General features: G+C 41.0%; 1 protein-coding gene across 2 annotated transcripts in view; it reads left to right on the forward strand.

Annotated features, from left to right (window-relative positions):
- Nucleotides 1-14,237, forward strand: part of MOCOS (molybdenum cofactor sulfurase) — a gene marked incomplete at its 5' end in the record, with an annotated part of 52,771 nt that extends 38,534 nt beyond the window's left edge. Inside the window, 4 exons of one of the 2 annotated variants that reach the window (XR_014018191.1) lie at nt 2,565-2,703; nt 3,974-4,254; nt 7,672-7,776; nt 9,519-9,545. Coding sequence is in view for 1 of the 2 variants with exons in the window: in XM_081262621.1 (XP_081118747.1) it covers nt 2,565-2,703; nt 7,672-7,776; nt 9,519-9,671 (397 nt within the window). Of the gene's footprint in view, nt 1-2,564; nt 2,704-3,973; nt 4,255-7,671; nt 7,777-9,518 lie in introns of both variants that reach the window. The other variant, XM_081262621.1, reaches the window with a different exon arrangement.
- Nucleotides 14,238-18,327: the final 4,090 nt, after the last annotated feature.

Below are 18,327 nucleotides of genomic sequence, written 5' to 3' on the forward strand. Positions count from 1 at the left end.
CCAGACTATAGTATAGCATCTTCCAATGCTCCTTCTTGACACCCTCAGGATCTTAGTGGAGAACCCTCAGCTCTCATTTCATTGTTCCATTTCTTTCTTTTTTTTTAATATATATATTTTTAGTTGTAGTTGGACACATACCTTTATTTTATTTTTTTATTTTTATGGGGTGCTAAGGATCGAACCCAGGGCCTCGCATGTGCTAGGGGATCACTCTACCGCTGAGCCACAATCCCAGCCCCTCATTGTTCCATTTCTTAACTTTTGTTTTAATTGAGTTGCCATCAATTTGACCCAGTTTCATTGCCCACCTCCCATTGTTTCCTGTCCCCTAGGATCCCTGCCCTACTTCATGCAGGACTGAGAAGGAGTGGCTGTAAAGATTTTAAAATTTTGAGGACTGAGAAGGAGTGGCTGTAAAGCTTTTAAAATTGTAATTTCAGGGGGTTGGGGTTGTGGCTCAGTGGTAGAGCGCTTGCCTAGCACGTGTGAGGCACTGGGTTCCATCCTCAGTACCACATAAAATATAAATAAATAAAATGAAGGCATTGTGTCCATCTACAACTCAAAAAAATATTGAAAAAAATTGTAATTTTAGGCATGCTTTATTTGTCAGTTGCACCATCAGACAGGGCTAGCACCCCTGCCTACTCATTCCCACCCAGGACTCTTCTGAGGGTCCTGACAGTGTTAGGAGGTCACCTCAGGTCTAGAAAGGGTCTTGGTTGGGCCATCCCTCACTATTCTTTAGAGGAAACTGAAATCCCAAGATAGCCAGGCTGTTAGGGAAAAACCCATTTTGCCAGAGCTGTGATGGGCACACTCCTCATTCCTCTCCACAGGCCAGGGAGACGTGTGCACACACCAGGAGGAATGGAGCTGGGCCTCCTGTGACGCTCATGTACCACGTGGTCATGTGCATGCATGTGCACACTCAAAAACACGTACAACTTAATGAAAACAGCCAAGGGCCCCTCCAGGATCTCTTAAAAGATAGGTGTGTAGAAATTAAATACAACAGTCCTCCTTTGCCATAGGCCAGCTTGTCCTCCTTCTGAACAGAATTGTGACAAAGTTTCAGGGTCTTGTGTGTTCTCTGAGTTTTCTTGGCCTGAGGGACCCTTCTTCACAAGCACTCCAATCAGGAGAGAGTGGGTCTGCTGTGGTGTGGGATTCTTGGTGTGCAAAACTAGGAGGTGGGGATAGACTTGCTGCAACTCTGGTTTCTACCAGGAGGAGGCGACATTTCCCATCATCTGATTTAGAGCAATGCTGATGAATGGCATAGGCAGTCAAAGGTGGGCCCTGACAGTGTTAGGAGATCACCTCAGCAGTACTGAACCCATGACTAGTACAAAGTGAGGGTTTCTGGGGCCCCTGCATGGTATTTTTCTGTGCTGAATCTGAAAATTCAGTGGATTTTCTCATGCACAGTGGCTTTCAGACTTATAACTTCCTCTTTTACAAAACACAAAGAAAGTGTGTACATCCCAGAATGCAAATTCAGAATCATAGGACTTTAGAACTGCAAAGTGCTAACCCTCTCATTCAGCTGAGGAAGCTGCTGTTCTCAGGGTGTGGGAGCTGCACATGGCTTACGGTGAATCTAAACTGGTCCCTGGCTTTTCACATGCCCTTCACCATCCAGAAGGAATTGGTATAACCTTGACAGCCCTTCTCCCCCAATCCTATAGCTTTTCAGTTCTGTTTCCAGGGCAAATTCCACCATGTTCAAGGACCCCTGCCTGTGACTTAAAAAAAAAAAGAAGAAGTACACAGAGTGCAAACCCAAAAATACAGAGCTCAATGGATTTTTACAAATGGCTGCATCCATATAATCCATGCCCAGATCAAATAGAGGACATACCCTAGAAACTTCCCTTTTGTTCCTCTTACTCAACCCCACTGAAGGTCACCTCTTTTTTAAAACTTTTTTACTCTAGATAGTTTTACTTGCTTTTAGACTTAATGTAATGGGATCATACTGATATGTTCTTTTGCCGGGGAGATGTTAAGACTTATTTTCAGTGCATTTCTCTGCGTGGGGGTGAGGGATGCATAGAGGTTCAGAGCACCATTTTGTGGTAATAAACAAAAATTCAAAACAAGAATGAAAAAATAGCAAAGGCTGGTTAAAATTGCATATTGGGTGAAAGTTAAGAAACTCCCTCTATGTTTCTTTATGATGTTTTAATATCCAAAAGAGTGTGTGGTCTTGGTGCTTTTGTCAATCCCATTGACAGCTGTTTGAATATCTTGTCCCACTTTGTAGAATTGGTATTTTCTTAACCAGTTTATTAATTGGAACTTTGTTCATCTGATTTCCAAAGTCCTTCATCTCTTAACTAGGTCTGCCTTTGTGGGCTGCTCCCTGGAGGTGAAACCATATCTCAAAGGGGCTGCTGATGTGTCCTTAGCACATGAGTGTCTCTTGGCCTTATTCTCTCAGGCTGGAGTAGAGTTGATAAAGTCAGGCATTGGGTGGCAGACACACTGAATTATTACAACAGTGCAATCATCTGCCACCCTCCCTCCACTCACCCTTTTTGGTATGTCTAAAACAGTGATGAGAATGGAAAGGAGGAATTATTCCCGATGAAAGATCTCATCTCACGTTTCCGTGCCAATATCATTACCAATGGAACAAGGGCTTTTGAAGAAGAGAAATGGGGTGAGATCTCAATTGGTCCCTTGCGTTTCCAGGTAAGTTCCAGGAAGTTCTAACATCCTTCCTCAAGGGTTGCCAGTGGCGATTGACCTCAACCCCATACCTGGGGACTCAAAGAATCTCAGCAGAAGGACCTCAGCATTTTGGGATGCCTCTTAGAATGGTCTAACCTTTACTTCTTACGTGTGTGGCAGTGGTCAGTTTCAGATAAGGAACAGAGAATGTGCCCCTTCTAGACCATCAGAGGGCTTGGTGCTGCCTCTGCATCATCATCACATCTAGGCTTAAACTCTGTTTTCTTAGAATGTTTGTCTGTAAGAACTCATGCTCCTGAAACTTGGGTTTCGGCCGTCTGGAGCACGTGGAGGGGGACCCAGAAACTTGGTGATCCCTCCATGACCATGTTCACTCCATCTCCTCCATGTGCTCTGACTCTGTCCTCTCTGGCAGCTGGGGAGGAGATTGCATGCAGAGGGAAAGCCACTGATGCTATCTCTCCCCAGGCTCTGAGCTCCTCAAAACTTTGGGTTTCAAAAACTTGAGAAAGAGAAGAAAAGTCTTAGGTTAAAATCTGTACTCCACAGGCTGATAAGGCCCTATGAAATCTGACCCTGCTGTCCTCTGAGCCCATCACCCCTTCTTCTCTGTGTCTCTGATATTAAACCTCTTCCTCCATCCCCTAAACAAACCAACCCACCTGCCTCTGCACCGTGTCTTTGCTGTCCCTTCTGCCTGGCTTGTGGGTCCATGGTCCCAGGTCAGAGAGTACCTCCTTGGAAAGGATGGCCCTGATCCACATACTCTGCACGGTACCTGCTCATTTCATCCTTCCAGAGCATATGAAGGTGGGGACCAAGACTGTTTTGTTTCCTGCTGTACCTCTTAGGCCTAGAACGGCCCTGGCCCGATTAGCACCCAAGACGTAATTGTTGATGGAATGGACAAGATAAGAAATAACCAGGGACAGAAGGATATTGCATCTGCAGAGAATGCGCTCTGCTCTGCAGAGGGGAAGGAAATTGTTTTAATAATAGTAGTGTATTAGCCAGTGGCATAAACTGTCTTGAATATGGCTCCCTTGCATTCAGGCTCTGCATTGAAAGGGACCATCACCTGTCCATCCAGAAAAGCACTAAATGTTTAGTCTTCATTAAAGAATTTCAGATCTGGGGCAGGGGTGAGGGTAAATTACATGATATAACAAAAGGTCCCAGGGATCTCGTTTATTCACTTAACTCTCAATCTTCCTCTTGTCTTGGCAGCTGTCCCTTCACCATTTATAAAGCTATCTTTTTTCTTTCTCAGATTCTGTCCTACAGACCTGTCTCTGGCTCTGGCCCTCCTGCCGTTTCTCCTCGTCCCTCCATCCTGACCTCCTCTTCTCTTCCTTGTTTCCCATCATGGGGTCTCTGCTGTTTTAAAGATGCCTGCTCTTGAATACTCTGCCTGGCACAAAGTAGGCACTAAATATTTCTTATTGGCTCTATGGAGAGAGGGAGGGAGGATGAAAGGAAGAAAAGAAAGAAGAAGAAGAAGAGAGAAAACTAAACTAGAGTGGAGCACTATCAGGAACTCACCTGGAACAGGTACCTGAGACATAAATACAAGGAAAACTCATTCGTCAAGGAACCTTTCTGAGATGACCTTTCATCATGCTTTGTTGTCTGTAGGTCACTGTTCTGAATAAACAGCAACTAATAAGGCTAAGATTTGCCTGCCCTTTGGCTCAATGATGTTACTGGTAGAAATTATTAAAAAAATACTCATACAAGTGTGCAAAGACATATTACCATATTACTTATTGAAGTGATATTGATTATGAAAAATTTGGGAATATTCTAAGTATCCATAAGGAAGTTGGTTAAGTCAATTATGACAGATCCATAAATGGAATCATGGGAAATCATGAAATAATATAAGATATAGTTAACACTGTGTCTTTTAGAAGGTCTTTGGAAGTTTTTTGTTTGTTTATTGTTTTAGTTTTCGATGGACACAATACCTTTATTTATTTATCTATGTGTAGTGCTGAGGATTGAACCCAGGGCTTCACACATGCTAGGTAAGCGCTCTGCCACTGAGCCACAACCCCAGCCCATGGAAGATGTTTATTGATGATAATACTCTGTGTTGAAGCAGTTGCTGTGAGACTGGCACGTCTCTTTTAGAAAGCAATTTTTTTTTTTTACCAGATATCATTAGTCATAAATACTTTTATACCATTGACCTTATCATCTTTTTTGGGAAAGCTGATCCTTAAACAAATCCCAATAAAAAAGAGAATTTTGTGAATTAAAACCTCTGCTGCAAAATTATTGAGAACAGCAAAGCATTAGAAAGTATTTATGTGGCTCCAAAGGAGAAGAGCTAAGTATATCAGCTCACGGGAATGCCAGGTCAACCATGGTGAAAATTGCAAAACCTGAGGATGAGGTGGTTCTCCCTGCACTGGTGTGGAAGGATGTCCATCTTGCATTGTGGAATAATTGGAATGAGACCTAAGTGGCTTCTCAGGTGTCAGGGTGTGTCCACACACTGCAGATGTGTGGTTGTGTACAGTTCTGTGCCAGGATCTTGGATGAGCCATAGTCCCTAAACAGTGTTTGTCCCTGAGGATGGGAAGGGGAGACCCTGAGACGTGTTTTATTTCCTTCAAGCTTCTGGATTCTTTGACTTAATTTCAATGAGTTTATATGCACAAGTTTTAAAAATACCAATTGAGTACCAGAGAAAAGACCAAAGAGGACAACATCCTAAGGAAATTATTTTCTTTGGATCTATACTTGAAGAGTGAAAGTTTTCCTCCTTCTGCCAGCTTGAGACACTGCTTCAAGAGGGTCTTTAGAACAAAGTGACAGGGTTTGTACCCAGGATATTGTCTATTGGGGGGTAGCTGAGGTCTAGATCTGGGGATGGTGGGTTCTACTGGGCCTTGGTGTCCCTTCCCCAGGTGCCAGGCCCAGGGAGTCTGACATTTCCTAGCTGAGGGCAGTTCTGGCTCCTGTTCCATCTCAGGGATCCTCGTCTATAGCTGTGATAGTTTGCACTGTTGAGCATGATCGAGTGCCAGGTGTGGGCTTGGCATCCCAGAAACAGCGTCCGGAATCTTTGTCAAAGCCAGCTAAGCTGCTGGATGTGGAGATGAAGTTTGGAGAGATGGTGGGTCTGCTGAGCACCAAGGGCAAGCCGTGGGACAGAGGTCCAGTAGAGTACACTTTGTTTGAGTGGCCTGGGCATCTTGACTTTGGTACCACAGAGAAGTTATTTCTCCACTAGTTTAATGCCCACTGACCAGAATGTGATTGATAGGAACAGGCCAAGACACTTCCAGAGTAGGCAAGTGCTTCTAATTTTAGTGCCCATGAGCGAGCAGAGGAGAAATGGTTATAAGTAAATCCAGTAGCTGGGCTGGGTGATGTGCTTCTGTGGTCCCAGCTACCTGGGAGGCTGAGACAGGAGGATCATTTGAACTCAGGTGTTCATGGTCCATCTGGGCAGCATAGCAACATCCTGTCTCAAAAAACATAAACAAACACAAACAAGCAGAAAATGAGTACCTTTTCATCTTTTATGTGTGCAATCAAAGAACTATCTCACAAAAATTAAATTTTAAACTTCCTTTTTAAATATTAACATTTGTGGGGGATTTTCTTGCTATCAAAGCAGCAAAAGATCATGGCAGGCCACCGAATGTAGATGTTCTACTACAGTATGATCTGTGTTAGGCAGTGTGGTATTACGTTTCATGTGTTTTTGGGTGATGTATGGATGTATGTACATATGTATACACACACACTTTAAAAAATTCACTCTAAGCTGGGCGTGGTGGCACATGCCTGTAATCCCAATGGCTTGGGAGGCTGAGGCAGGAGGATTGCAAGTTCAAAGCTAGCCTCAGCAATTTAGTGAAGCTCTAAGCAACTTAATGAGACTTTGTCTCTAAATAAAATATAAAAAGGGCTGGGGATGTGGCTCAGTGGTTAAGCACCCCTGGGTTCTGGGTTCAATCTCCGGTATCAACCAACCAATGAACAAACAAACAAAAAACCAAAACAAACAAACAAACAAACAAACAAAAAACAGCCCACAAAATACTTTAATAAAAATAATAATAAATGAATAATAAATGAACAAAGTGACAGGATTTTTACCCAAGATGTTGTCTATTGAGTGGTAGCTGAAGCCTGGGCCTGGGGCTGGTGGGCTCTACTGGGCCTTGGCATCCCTTCCCCAGGTTCCAGGCCCAGGGAGGCTGGCCAGGCCCAGGCTCCATCTTATTTTCCTTTACATTTCCTGTTTACTTATAAAACAAATATTTCCCCATTTTACTTAAAAAACTTTATACATTAATTTTAATACAGGTCACATCTCTGCAGCATGGTCTGCTTCACCATTCTTCTCTACTATGGCCATTTACGATGTTACCAAGTTTTCCCTACTATCAATGATATAAGGCTAAATCCTCGCATTTAACTCTGTGTTTTCACTTCCAGTTCCTTTCTTAGGTCAAATTCCTAGACATGAAGTTTCTGGGTGAAGGACATAAGCACATGAAGGTTCTTTCTGATGGCTTTCCCTCAGTGGCCCAATGCTTACCCTCTGGGGGTTTCTCTTCTCCCAATTTGTTTTTCTCATCACTGAGTGCTTTCCTTCTTTCCTTCCTGATCTCCCAGATCAGGCATTCTTCTTTAAGTCCTTGCTTTTTGTTTTTGTTTTTGTTTTTTCCTCTCCCACAGTCCTGGGATTTGGACCCAGGGCCTCCTGCATGCTAGGCAAGTGCTTTACCACTGGGCTACACCCCCGCCCCTACACTGGTCTTTTTCTTTTCAGTGCTAAAGAAGTAGCTTTTGGGTTAACAAGCAGGCATTTGGAGGAAGTGCCACTTTGGGGCTCTGTACTTAGGCAGGAGGATTGCAAGTTCAATCTGTATGATTTCTCCTTGCAAAGTGTGATGGTCTGGTTACTTTCATGGCAACTCTGTCTTTCCCCATCTCACCTGGCAGGTTCTGGGGCCTTGTCACAGATGCCAGATGATTTGCATTGACCAGAAAACTGGGCAACGAAATCAAGACGTTTTCCAAAAACTTTCTGAGAGTCGTGAGAGAAAGGTAGGCATGACTGCAAAATATAATACCCTGTTTAAAAATCTTGGCGTATGATTGACACCAGAACTATATTTATAATAATGCCAAGTTACTTTTACCAGTGGAGAATTTGCTGCACATTCCAAGGCTGGTGTGCTAGTTTTAAGGTCCTGACCTTGTCTGTGGCTCCGTCTTATTTTCCTTTACATTGGTTCCTCTTTTTTTAAAAAAAATTATTTTACGTATTTTTATGTTTGCAAATTTTGTCGAGGACATAGAGAGCATCAAAATAAATAAGGTTATTTCTTTTGTCCCAATTATTCTTTTCTTCACTGCAGTGATCTCATGGAGAGTCAAATGCCTTACTGTGAATAGAGTAATACATGGATTCAGTAAAGTTTATTATATATATATTCCTGCCAGTTTATCTTCTTGAAGGTTAAAATGGTTAAATGTTGTTGTTACAGATTCCAGGTTATAAAAGTTGAGCTAACATGTTGATTCTTAGGAACACTTGTTTTCAGTCTCATATTTTCTTTTGGGACTCTTTCTTGGTGAAGAATTCCAGGGAGCCAAGGAAGCAGTCATGAAGCATAAAAGAATTCGAAAAAATTAACGGAAATAATGCAAACATTTAATCAATTTCTAACACTAAGGTGGTGGGGTAGTTTATTGTTAAATGTTCTGTACTGTGTTCCTTCAAAAGCAGGGTTTTAGGGCTGGGGATGCAGCTTAGTGGTGGAGCACTTGCTTAGCAGATGTGAAGCCCTGGGTTCAATCTCTAATACTGGGAAGCAATAGAAATTAAAAAAGCAGGGTTATGTTCCACAGTTTTTGCCTTATACAAGTGTCTATATAGATGTGGTCTGCAGAGGTGTTGCACTTGAGTGCTATACCAAGACATCTGCCCAGTTGATGAAGGCTACATCCACTGCGGATATAGTGCACACAGAGTGCCTACAGGTGCCTACAGAAGGGATGGGTGGGCCCAAAGTCTCTGGTGCACAGGAGTACTGTTTCTCAGCATTGTTGCACAAATCTTTTATTTTTTAAATTTTAGAATACTTTAAGGTAGAAAGTTGCCAAGAGAGTACAGAGGGGATTGTGTACTCTTTACCCACATAAGCATAAGTCTTAAGGAATGAACTTGAGATTTAGTTAATTCCCAAGCCTGGCCTGAGAACAAAAGCATCCACAGAGGTTATGCAGGAATTAACAGATCTGGGGGTATATCATGTTCTCCTAAGGGTTCTTACTGGCTCACTTTCATTGATGGTGAACCTTAGGCATATTTACATAATTTTTCATTTTGGACCTTCCATCTATATCTTGAGGGAACTCAGAGAGCTTAATTTATAATTTTTAATTCTCAAGGAAAAGTGCAGAATTGGCCATTTTGATTCCCAAATGACTTTTGCATTAGGGAACAGAGGAAATCAGCCTGGCAGAGGTCAGAGGCTAAGGGCAGATAAAAGATGCTTCTGCAGGAAGCATAGGATGTATGAGAAATGCAAAAAGAATCACCCAGCTAGAAAGCCATGTGGGGTGACTGTAGGTAAAGGACACCTTGGAAAGAGAACCTTTGATGTCTGGAATTAGGATTCTCCTCATGTTCATTGTATTCTATTATGTAACAGGTAGAACCTACCAAGTAACTTGGCCCAGTGTGTTACTAGAGATCTAATTTTATTGTAAGGATTACTATTTATAAAGTTAATTTAACCACTAAAATAACCTAGCCTTTCTTGTCCCTGTTTTGTTCACAGGTGAACTTTGGTGTATACCTGATGCATGAATCTTTGGATTTATCTTCTCCATGTTTCCTGTCTGTGGGATCTCAGGTGCTCCCTGTGTCTAAAGAGAATGTGGAATTCCACAACTTACCTGCTCTGAAGAAACACCAGGATGTTAGCTCCTAAAATTTGTGTGCATTAATTTCCTTTCTTACAATGATTTCTGCTATTCTTAAGGTTTGGTTTAGTAGAACTTGGTCTTTAAATAAGGACAGTTCTTTTCTTTGGAGGTAAGCGCATGCTGTCTTCTGCTTTCTCTGACTTCTCACTCTGCACATCTGCAGAGGCTGCACCCAGAAGAGCAGTTCCAAGGCCTCAGGACTGAATACTGTGCCTATACCTGGTGAGGCTTTCATATATATTTGAAGTATGATCTGTTGTGGTCAAAGGAAAAATTCTGTTTTAAAAGATGGGGTCTCCTTATGTTGCTCAGGTTGGCTTTGAACTCCTAGGCTCAAGCCTGCCTCCTCAGCCTCCCCAATAGCTAGAATCATAGGCACGCACAGGCTCCAGATAAAGTTTTTATGAAGCAAACTAGGACTCTTGAACCTACTACCAGACTTTATTTCACCATTTTCTTAGGAAGAATCTTCAGCCTCTTTCCAACTTCTCTGTGCTGATGAAGGGTGTCTATGCCCACTGATCTTGAGGACATGAGATGTCCCTGTCCTCCTGTGTACATGGTGGCAGTGGGCCCAGATTAATGACCACATTCCTTGAGGGGAGTTTTGACCAGAATATTTATATGATGATCCAGGAACCTCCTGTTTCTCTTACTTCCTGTCCTTGACCACCATCCTTGTCCCCTTTTTAGTTGACACATTGAGCATAGTTCACAAGTTTGAAGTTAATCAGATTAGTGCAGGGGCCAGACTGGATTTTGTCTTTTTTTAACGAATTCTTTCTTCTGTACAAGATAACAGGAGCTAAGTGTAACATTTAGGTAGGATAGAGTACTGGGGGAAAAATGAGGCATTTGGGAGGGCTCTTCACATTTATGGTGTTCCTATTCCTATTTATCTCAGATAGTCTGTGTAAACACTGAGAATCATGTTTTTAGCTCCATTTTTCTAGAGGAGAAGCCAAGGTTCAAAGTAATTTGCACAAATCCACCTAGTTGGTAAGAACAGAATGGTGCTCCTGACAGCCTGTGCATAAAAAGTAATAAAGCCTATGTTTAAATCTTCATTGTTGTTGTATAGAAATAGGACTTACTTTCATGGGTCGACTCATATCTTGTGACCTTTTGAAACTTGACAATTTAGTTTTTCAAAAAAGATGTCTTTTAGAATTTGTTCATGAAAAATCATCTTACTTTGAATATGAATATATTATGAAAATATGAAATATAAATTTGAATATGAAAATATAAATTTTATTGCCTTTTAACTTATTGCCCCAGCTAGAATTTCCAAAAATATTGAATGAGCGTCTTAAGAGTGGATATACTGCTGGGTACAGTAGCACATACCTGTAATCCCAGTGGCTCTGAGGTTGGAGGATTGTGAGTTCAAAGCCAGCCTTTGCAACTTAGAGAGGACTTAAGAAATTCAGTGAGACCCTATAGAATATAAAAAATAAAATATAAAAAAGGGCTGGGGATGTGGTTTAGTAGCTAAGAACTTGTGTTCAATTCTCAGTACACTCCCCCATCCCCCCAAATAGTAGTTATACTTGTCTTTTCCCAATTTTGGGATAAAGTATTCAACCTTTCATTCACTGTATGATTTATCTATAGAAATATCATAGATCAGCTCTATCATACTGAGAAGATTTTTTTTTATTCCTAGGCTGCTGGAAATTTTTATTGTGAATGGATTTGAATTTGGTTAAAATTCAGAATGATTTAACTGCCTTGTGATATGATCACTTGCCTTTCCTTCTGTGGGCATTATCATGGAGGGTATTGATTTCCAAATATTGAAACAGCCTTGCTTTCCCAGGTAACCCTGTGGGTTTGCTTTGCTACTATTTTGTTGACAATCTGTGTTCATGAGGGATACTAGACTATAATTTTCTTTCCTTGTATCGTGTGTCTTGTTGCTAAAATGTCTAACTACAAAGTGGATTTGTCTCTTTCTCTTTTCTGCTCTATCCATTTTTGATTTACATATTTTTGAAGTTACATTTTTTTGGTGCATTCACACTTAAGCTTGTTGTTTTCTCAATGAACTGCTTCTTTTATGGACACATAAACTCTTTTAATTAGTAATTTTCTTTGCTCAGGAGTTCGATATATGTAATGTTGATATAGCCATTACTGAGAATTATGGGCCCCCTCTCACTAACGAACATAAGTTCTGAAATTCTTTAAAAAGTGGCAAACTTAGTCCAGAAATCTCTAAAATGATTATACATTATGACTCTGTAGGGTTTACTTCAAGTATACTATATGTTGATTTATTTTAGAAAATTAAACAATAAGAGATTAAAAAAGCAAGTCTAATTGTCTTAATAAATAAAGAAAGCAATTTTGATAAAGCATCAACATTTATAATCTAGTAATTTTTTTAGTAAGTGGAAGGAATATTCTGGCAAACAACACTAAATGCTGTAAAAAGTAAGTAAAAATCCCTATGGCTTGATGGTGGCAGTTTGGGTGGCAGTAGGCATGGTGGTGATTTGCGGTGCTGTGCCTGGCACAGTCTGCAGGAGTCTACCCTGTCCAGCCTCCATGGCTGGTTTTTAGTCTTCTGGGGGAACCTATGAGCTACACAATATCCTTTAATCCACTTGTTTCCGCTTAATCTTGCAGGTGTTAATTTTATTGTTTCTAAGAATTATGATGGATACAGAACCTGGTATCTGATTGTACCTTACTAAAATACCACCCCCCAAGCCCATTATTGGCTGAACATAGGAGGAGGGATAGCAGATAGAAGGTTCTAAATATTTCAATTTGGAAAGTAGATAACTTTGTTACACCATGGTAAAATATTTGATCAAACTGTTGTCTATTGTCTTCAGAGACACTAACCTCATGCCAACAAAATGACTTGTTAGAGGAAACAATAGGAAAAAAATATCACAATATTGGGGTTCCTTTTTGCAGCTTCAGCAAAGTTCTGAAGGAGAGAGATAAACTTGGGCTGGAGAGAACCACATCAAGGCCACAGCCATCATGCTGTTAGATAAGAACTCTGAAATAATTAAGGTAGACTGGGCTTCCAGAAAGCTTTGAATGTGTAGTACCATAAAAACCCAATATAGCCAAAGAACTCAAAGTTCTTGATTAAACATTGTCACAGGGGCTAGGGTTGTGGCTCAGTGGTAGAGTACCTGCCTAGCATGTGTGAGGCACTGGATTCAATCCTCAGCACCACATAAGTAAATAAAATAAAGTTAAAAAAATTGTCACAAAACTTTTAATATAGAGAGTTGACCAAAATAAGACCCCTCAATTTTCCCCAAGAGCTTTGTATTAGCAAAAGTACCACCATCCTGGACTAAAAGGACTGAAGCTATTGGAAATGTAGAAACAGAATTCTAGACCTCTTTCTTTTGGGAAGAAAGAGGGACAACAAAGCTACTCAATTGCAGAAATTGTGTATTCTGCAGAGCACAACCTTTTTCAGAAGTGGCCAATGCAGGTTATGGAAAGGAAAAAATCTTTCAGAGGTTGGATCCCAGCTCACAGAGAACAATAAATTGATACAGAAATAATATGCCCCGTGTGGGAAAAGTAGAAAATACAGCTGGGCAAAAAGAGAAATAACCTCTCAAACTGCCACCCTATCAGAGGAACATAAGACCCTGAATGCTTTGTGCCTAGGATTCTAGACATTTTTCTGTGCAAATACTAACTCCTGTCTTTTATCGTGTCTTTTGCTAATGCTCATTTTCCTCTGTTCTTTATTTTTGACGGTCTCTCCAGGATTCTTGCAATAAGCTCAGTTCTTGTGGACTTTCTGGGCAGCTCTTTAGGAGATAAGTGCCTGGTTTAATCATCCCTTTGAAATCTCGTCTTGCTGTTGTTCTGGGCTCCATGAATGTACCTGTCATCTCCTCCTAGTCGTCTCACTAGCTATAGTCAATGAGTATTTATTGATTGTTGTGATGATCACCATGCTTGGTGCTGGGGACAAAAAGATGCATTTGATACCTACAGCTCCTACAGGACATCTGAGGAGCTGTCAGATGACAGTTGAGCAGAAACCAATAAAATAATTAGTCGTAAAAAAATAAAATAAAATAATTAGCGTTTATTACAACATTGTTCTCATGAGGAAAACCACCTTTTCTGTGACTTGCTTTGCTGTTTGTAAATTAGAGTGAAACATTTAAAACACACTGTTTAATTGTTCATTCCAAAATGTATCATATGGCACACAGTAATGGATTTGTTTTATTTTTTGTTAACACTTTTTATTTTGCAAATAAAAATTCTGTCATCAGAAAAAACAAACAACCCACCCCCCTGCCCCCACTGTTTGGTCCCTAATTTATGAAAGAACATATAAACCTGTTGAAATATGGTTTCTGCTAAGACGTCCCAACTGAATAAAAATGCTTATGTTGAATTCATAATAGTTGGACTCTTTTAACATGTTTTGCTTGTGGTTCAAATTAGCTGGTTCAAAAATAAAGTTGCTAAATGATGTGAGTCATTAATTCATTCAGCAATGTTTAATTCTGTGGAAGATGATAGCTTCCCACTTGGTTATAAAATGCGGAAGAAAACAGATCATTTGGTGATGTGGCAGAGCAGTGTATTGGAATTTTGACTGTAGTAATTAAAATTGATACATACAAAAAAGTATTCTTCTCTATATATTAAAATGTGCTTATTTCCTTAACAGAGCTTGTTAATTTCAATATTTGTGAATGAAAACTGATAATGCCTTACGGAACTTGAATTCTTGCAACTCTATGGGATAGGTATTCAATCTTTACATTTTGTAAATGAGGAAACTGAGTCTTAGGTTAAGTGACCCACTTAAGATCAGGGAATTTGTACATAGCAGGGGTGAGATTTGGGCCCAGGTTGTTCTCTTCACTGTTGTGCTAAACTGGCTATATCTTTGTAAGTGTGGGCCTGTTCTAAGCCCTACAAGTGCGTTAGATCACTTGATCTTTTTTAACACATGTATGAGAAGGTACTACTGCTATCAATCATCTCATTTAGAGATGAGGAAACTGAGGCACAGAAAGGGTAAGTCACTTGTCCCTGGTTCCTGAGCTGGTAAGTAGTCAGGCTGGGATTTGAACTGGAGCCTCTAATTCAGGTGTCCATGCTCTGTTCACCTCACTCATGGAAAACTGCTATTGTTTAATGAATGAACAAATTGCTTTCCTTTTTACATACCTCAAAAACATGATAAAAAGCATGGGTAAGAGATATGATCGGGAGCTGAAAAGGCCCCTGTACCTCCCATTTTCCTGCATTGTGAGAAAAGGAAAAGCCATGTTTCTTGCATTCAGGGAGCTTGGTGGTTCATATAGGCCAGCAGAGGGCTGGACATCTAGCTTTAGCAGATGTCCAGGGGCAGGGCTTGTGTTAATCGGGTTTTCATCTCTGTGATCAAAATACCTGACAAGAACAACACAGAGCAGGAAAAGTTTATTTCCTGGTTATAGAGGTTCAGTCCATGGTTGACCAACACCACTGCTTGAGGCCTTAAGTGAGGCAGAACATCATGGTGGAAGGGTATGGTACAGGAAACCTGCTTAGCTTGTGGTAGCTGGAAAGTGGAGGTGCGGGAGGGACTGGGGACAAGATAAATCCATCTACGATTTGCCTCAGTGGCCTACTTCTTCCAAATAGGTCCCACCTCCCCATAATCCATTCAGCCAGAATTGGGTCAATTCATGGATGAGGTCAAGGCCCCTGTGATCTAATCACCCCCTAACAGCTCCACCTCTGAACCTTGGTGCATTGGGGATCATGCTTTCAACACAAGACTTTGGGGGACATTCCAAATACAAACCATAATAGTTTTGGGGGAAGGCTAAGAAATTCACACTATGATAGAGCAGTGTCATCTGCGGGGGAAGCAGGAAGCTAAGTTTGAGCTTTCCTGTACACTTCCATCCATAAGTATCTGGCCTTCAGGGTCCTTGGCAGGGGAGATGAAGTGTAATTTTGGAGCATGCCCCAAACTTTCTGCAGTGGTGAGGGAAGTTAGGTGCTGGAAAACTGGCTCCAGTGAGTGGCATTTGCTCTTTAGTGACCTTGCCTTGATTAGAAGAAGACTTCAGGACCAATTATTTCCCATCTTTATCAACTTTCCTTTATCTAAAACAAGGGTGGCAAGTTGCTGAGGAGAGCACCAGCTACAGGATCTAGTGTGTAGAGATCCTCTGTTGGAACCAAACACTGGCTGGTACCTGAAGAGGGTCCTAATACAAAAGTCCTGCCATGCACCCTAGTAGCAGCAAAATCCTTCACTGGGCACAGGGTATTCTGAGCACCCCAGATTGCTGAGAAAGGCTGGGGCTCTTTCTTCCACAGGGAAAGGTTTCAGGTGCCCTTGGAAGCAGAAGGAAAGCAAGGATGCACCTGGCAGCATTTTGCAATCTGTCCTTCTCCAATCTCTTCTCATGCTGATGAAATTAACTTCTACATATTTCACTGTGTAGATCCCCAAATTAATATCATGGCAAATACTACCCTTTAGAAGTGAGTTACTAAGTCTCACCTGAAAAGTGAGGAAAACCACAGTACTTATCTTATAAAATTGTTTAAGAATTAAAGGAGACATTTGTGTTTGGCACAATGTCTTAAAATTATTAAGTCATAAGAAGCCAGGTCTACCACCCAGTGGCAGCATTAGGTAAGTGCAGATTTTTGTGTCTTCAGGAGATTTGAAAACTAGTTCAAATGGGATCAGTAAATCTGAACAGAAGACTGGCACACAGTATGGCATTTTGGACTCTGCCTGGCTTCCTGAAGGGACCAGATCTGAGAAAATTTTCGTTACTGAAGTTGCCATCCTTTAAAAGTTAGTTCCTGAGTTATTTCTCAGATTATTTTTCAACCTACTTTGCATCCATCATTCTTTTGGGGTCTCCTATTTTCCTTAGGATTTTTTTAAAATGCTACTTTTAATTGGGTATTTTGCCAGGTCTGTCTGTTTCTTTCTTGTATGTATGACTGTGCTCACACACAAAGATATATACAGAGAATGGTTAGTATGTAACAAACTTATATCTAGCATAATGTAAGGTAGTATAACATAAGCATATGTAACTCCTTGGCGCTCTGCACAGGAACATGAAGACCCAGAGAGAGCTGGCCCAGCCTCTGGTTGCCAGCTATGGCCTACATCTTTACTCTTTCAATCTCTGAGCCATGAACCTCAGAAGTGTAGAAACCTGAGCCTATACACCCAAATGTCATCACTCTTCTGTAATCAGCTACCTTCTCAGGTTAGGGGTGAAGTGGGGTCTACCCTTAAAAGGATAATTTGGGGAATAGGCATATAGAAGCCTTGGACACATGTTCAGAGCCATTTGGGTAAGAAATTATTTTGTTTCAGGTACCCAGAGAACAGTCTAGAGGGAGCAGCTTGGTTCAGACATAATATCTCAGTCTTATTGATATTGAGAGCCAGAATGAGGCCTCTAAGGCATGGAGACCAAGGCTGGGGCCCTTCTTGCTCTGAGCTAGAGGTAATACTGGTAAGAATTTTTCTGGATAAAGCAAACCTCCCGGAGAGGGGACAAAGACACTCAAGGAGAAATCTGTTTCCCTAGTGGCTGTGTCTGTAGTGAAGCCCACCAGGTGAAGCACCTCAATATACCTGAGAGCTTCTAGTCAGCTTCCAGAATCAGAGAGTCATCCACAGAGCATAGGAGCAGTGCAGCCAAAAGATGAAAACCTGAAAGAAAATGCAATTATTGATAGCAAGATATTTTAAAAACAAAACCCAAGAAACTTTAAAAATTAAAAATGCAAGTGCAATAAAATTCAGGATAAGAGAAGGAAAAAAATACTTGGTAAATTCCTCTAGAAAGTAGAACAAAATAATCAAAGAGACTAGCAAGACAGAGAAGTTAGAAAAAATGAGAGAATTTGTATAGTGGTCCAACATGCCAAAAAAAAAAGAAAGAAAGAAAGAAAGAAAGAAAGAAAGAAAGAAAGAAAGAAAGAAAGAAAGAAAAATTCTAGATAGGGCTGGGGGTATAGCTCAGTGGTAGAACACTTGCTTAGCACACGTGAGGCCTTGAGTTCAATCCCCAGTAGGGGGGAGAGGGAAACAAGCAGAGAACACTGTGGAGAGGACATTATCAAAGATATGATACAGGACATTCCAACAATGAAGGACAGAATCTCAAGATAAGAAAAAAAAATTAACAATGCACTGATAATCTGGAAAAAGAGCACAGATCAGCATAGCTCATCATAAATTGTCAGTATATTGGAAATCATAAGAAGGTTCTAAAAGAAGAAAGGAGGGAGGGGAAGGAGAGGGATGATGAGGAGAGAGAGAGAAAAAGAGAGAGAGAGGGTGATCCTCACAATTCTGAGTGAAAATCACTTTTGGCCTAGAATCATTGTTAGGAAGCTGACCGCAACAGTTTCTCCTACTCAGTGACTTTCCAACAATGTGTTTTACTTTCTTACCATCAGGGGGGACAATGTATCTTCTCATTCCTGTAATATCCTGGTGGCCTTGGCTTACTTCACATCCCTTTCTGTACTCCAAAGTAGAGGGGGGAAAAAAAAGACAATGCATAAAATCTAAGCCCAGGACTCAAGAGGCCCTACAACTTTTGCTGTTGACCTCTGAGAATGGTACCCTGAAGACCACCAGTGTGCAGAGGCCAAGCCTAGCCTGCT

The sequence above is a fragment of the Spermophilus citellus genome (assembly GCF_964194105.1).
Source record: "Spermophilus citellus genome assembly, chromosome: 12".
NCBI classification, from domain to species: Eukaryota; Metazoa; Chordata; class Mammalia; order Rodentia; family Sciuridae; genus Spermophilus; species Spermophilus citellus.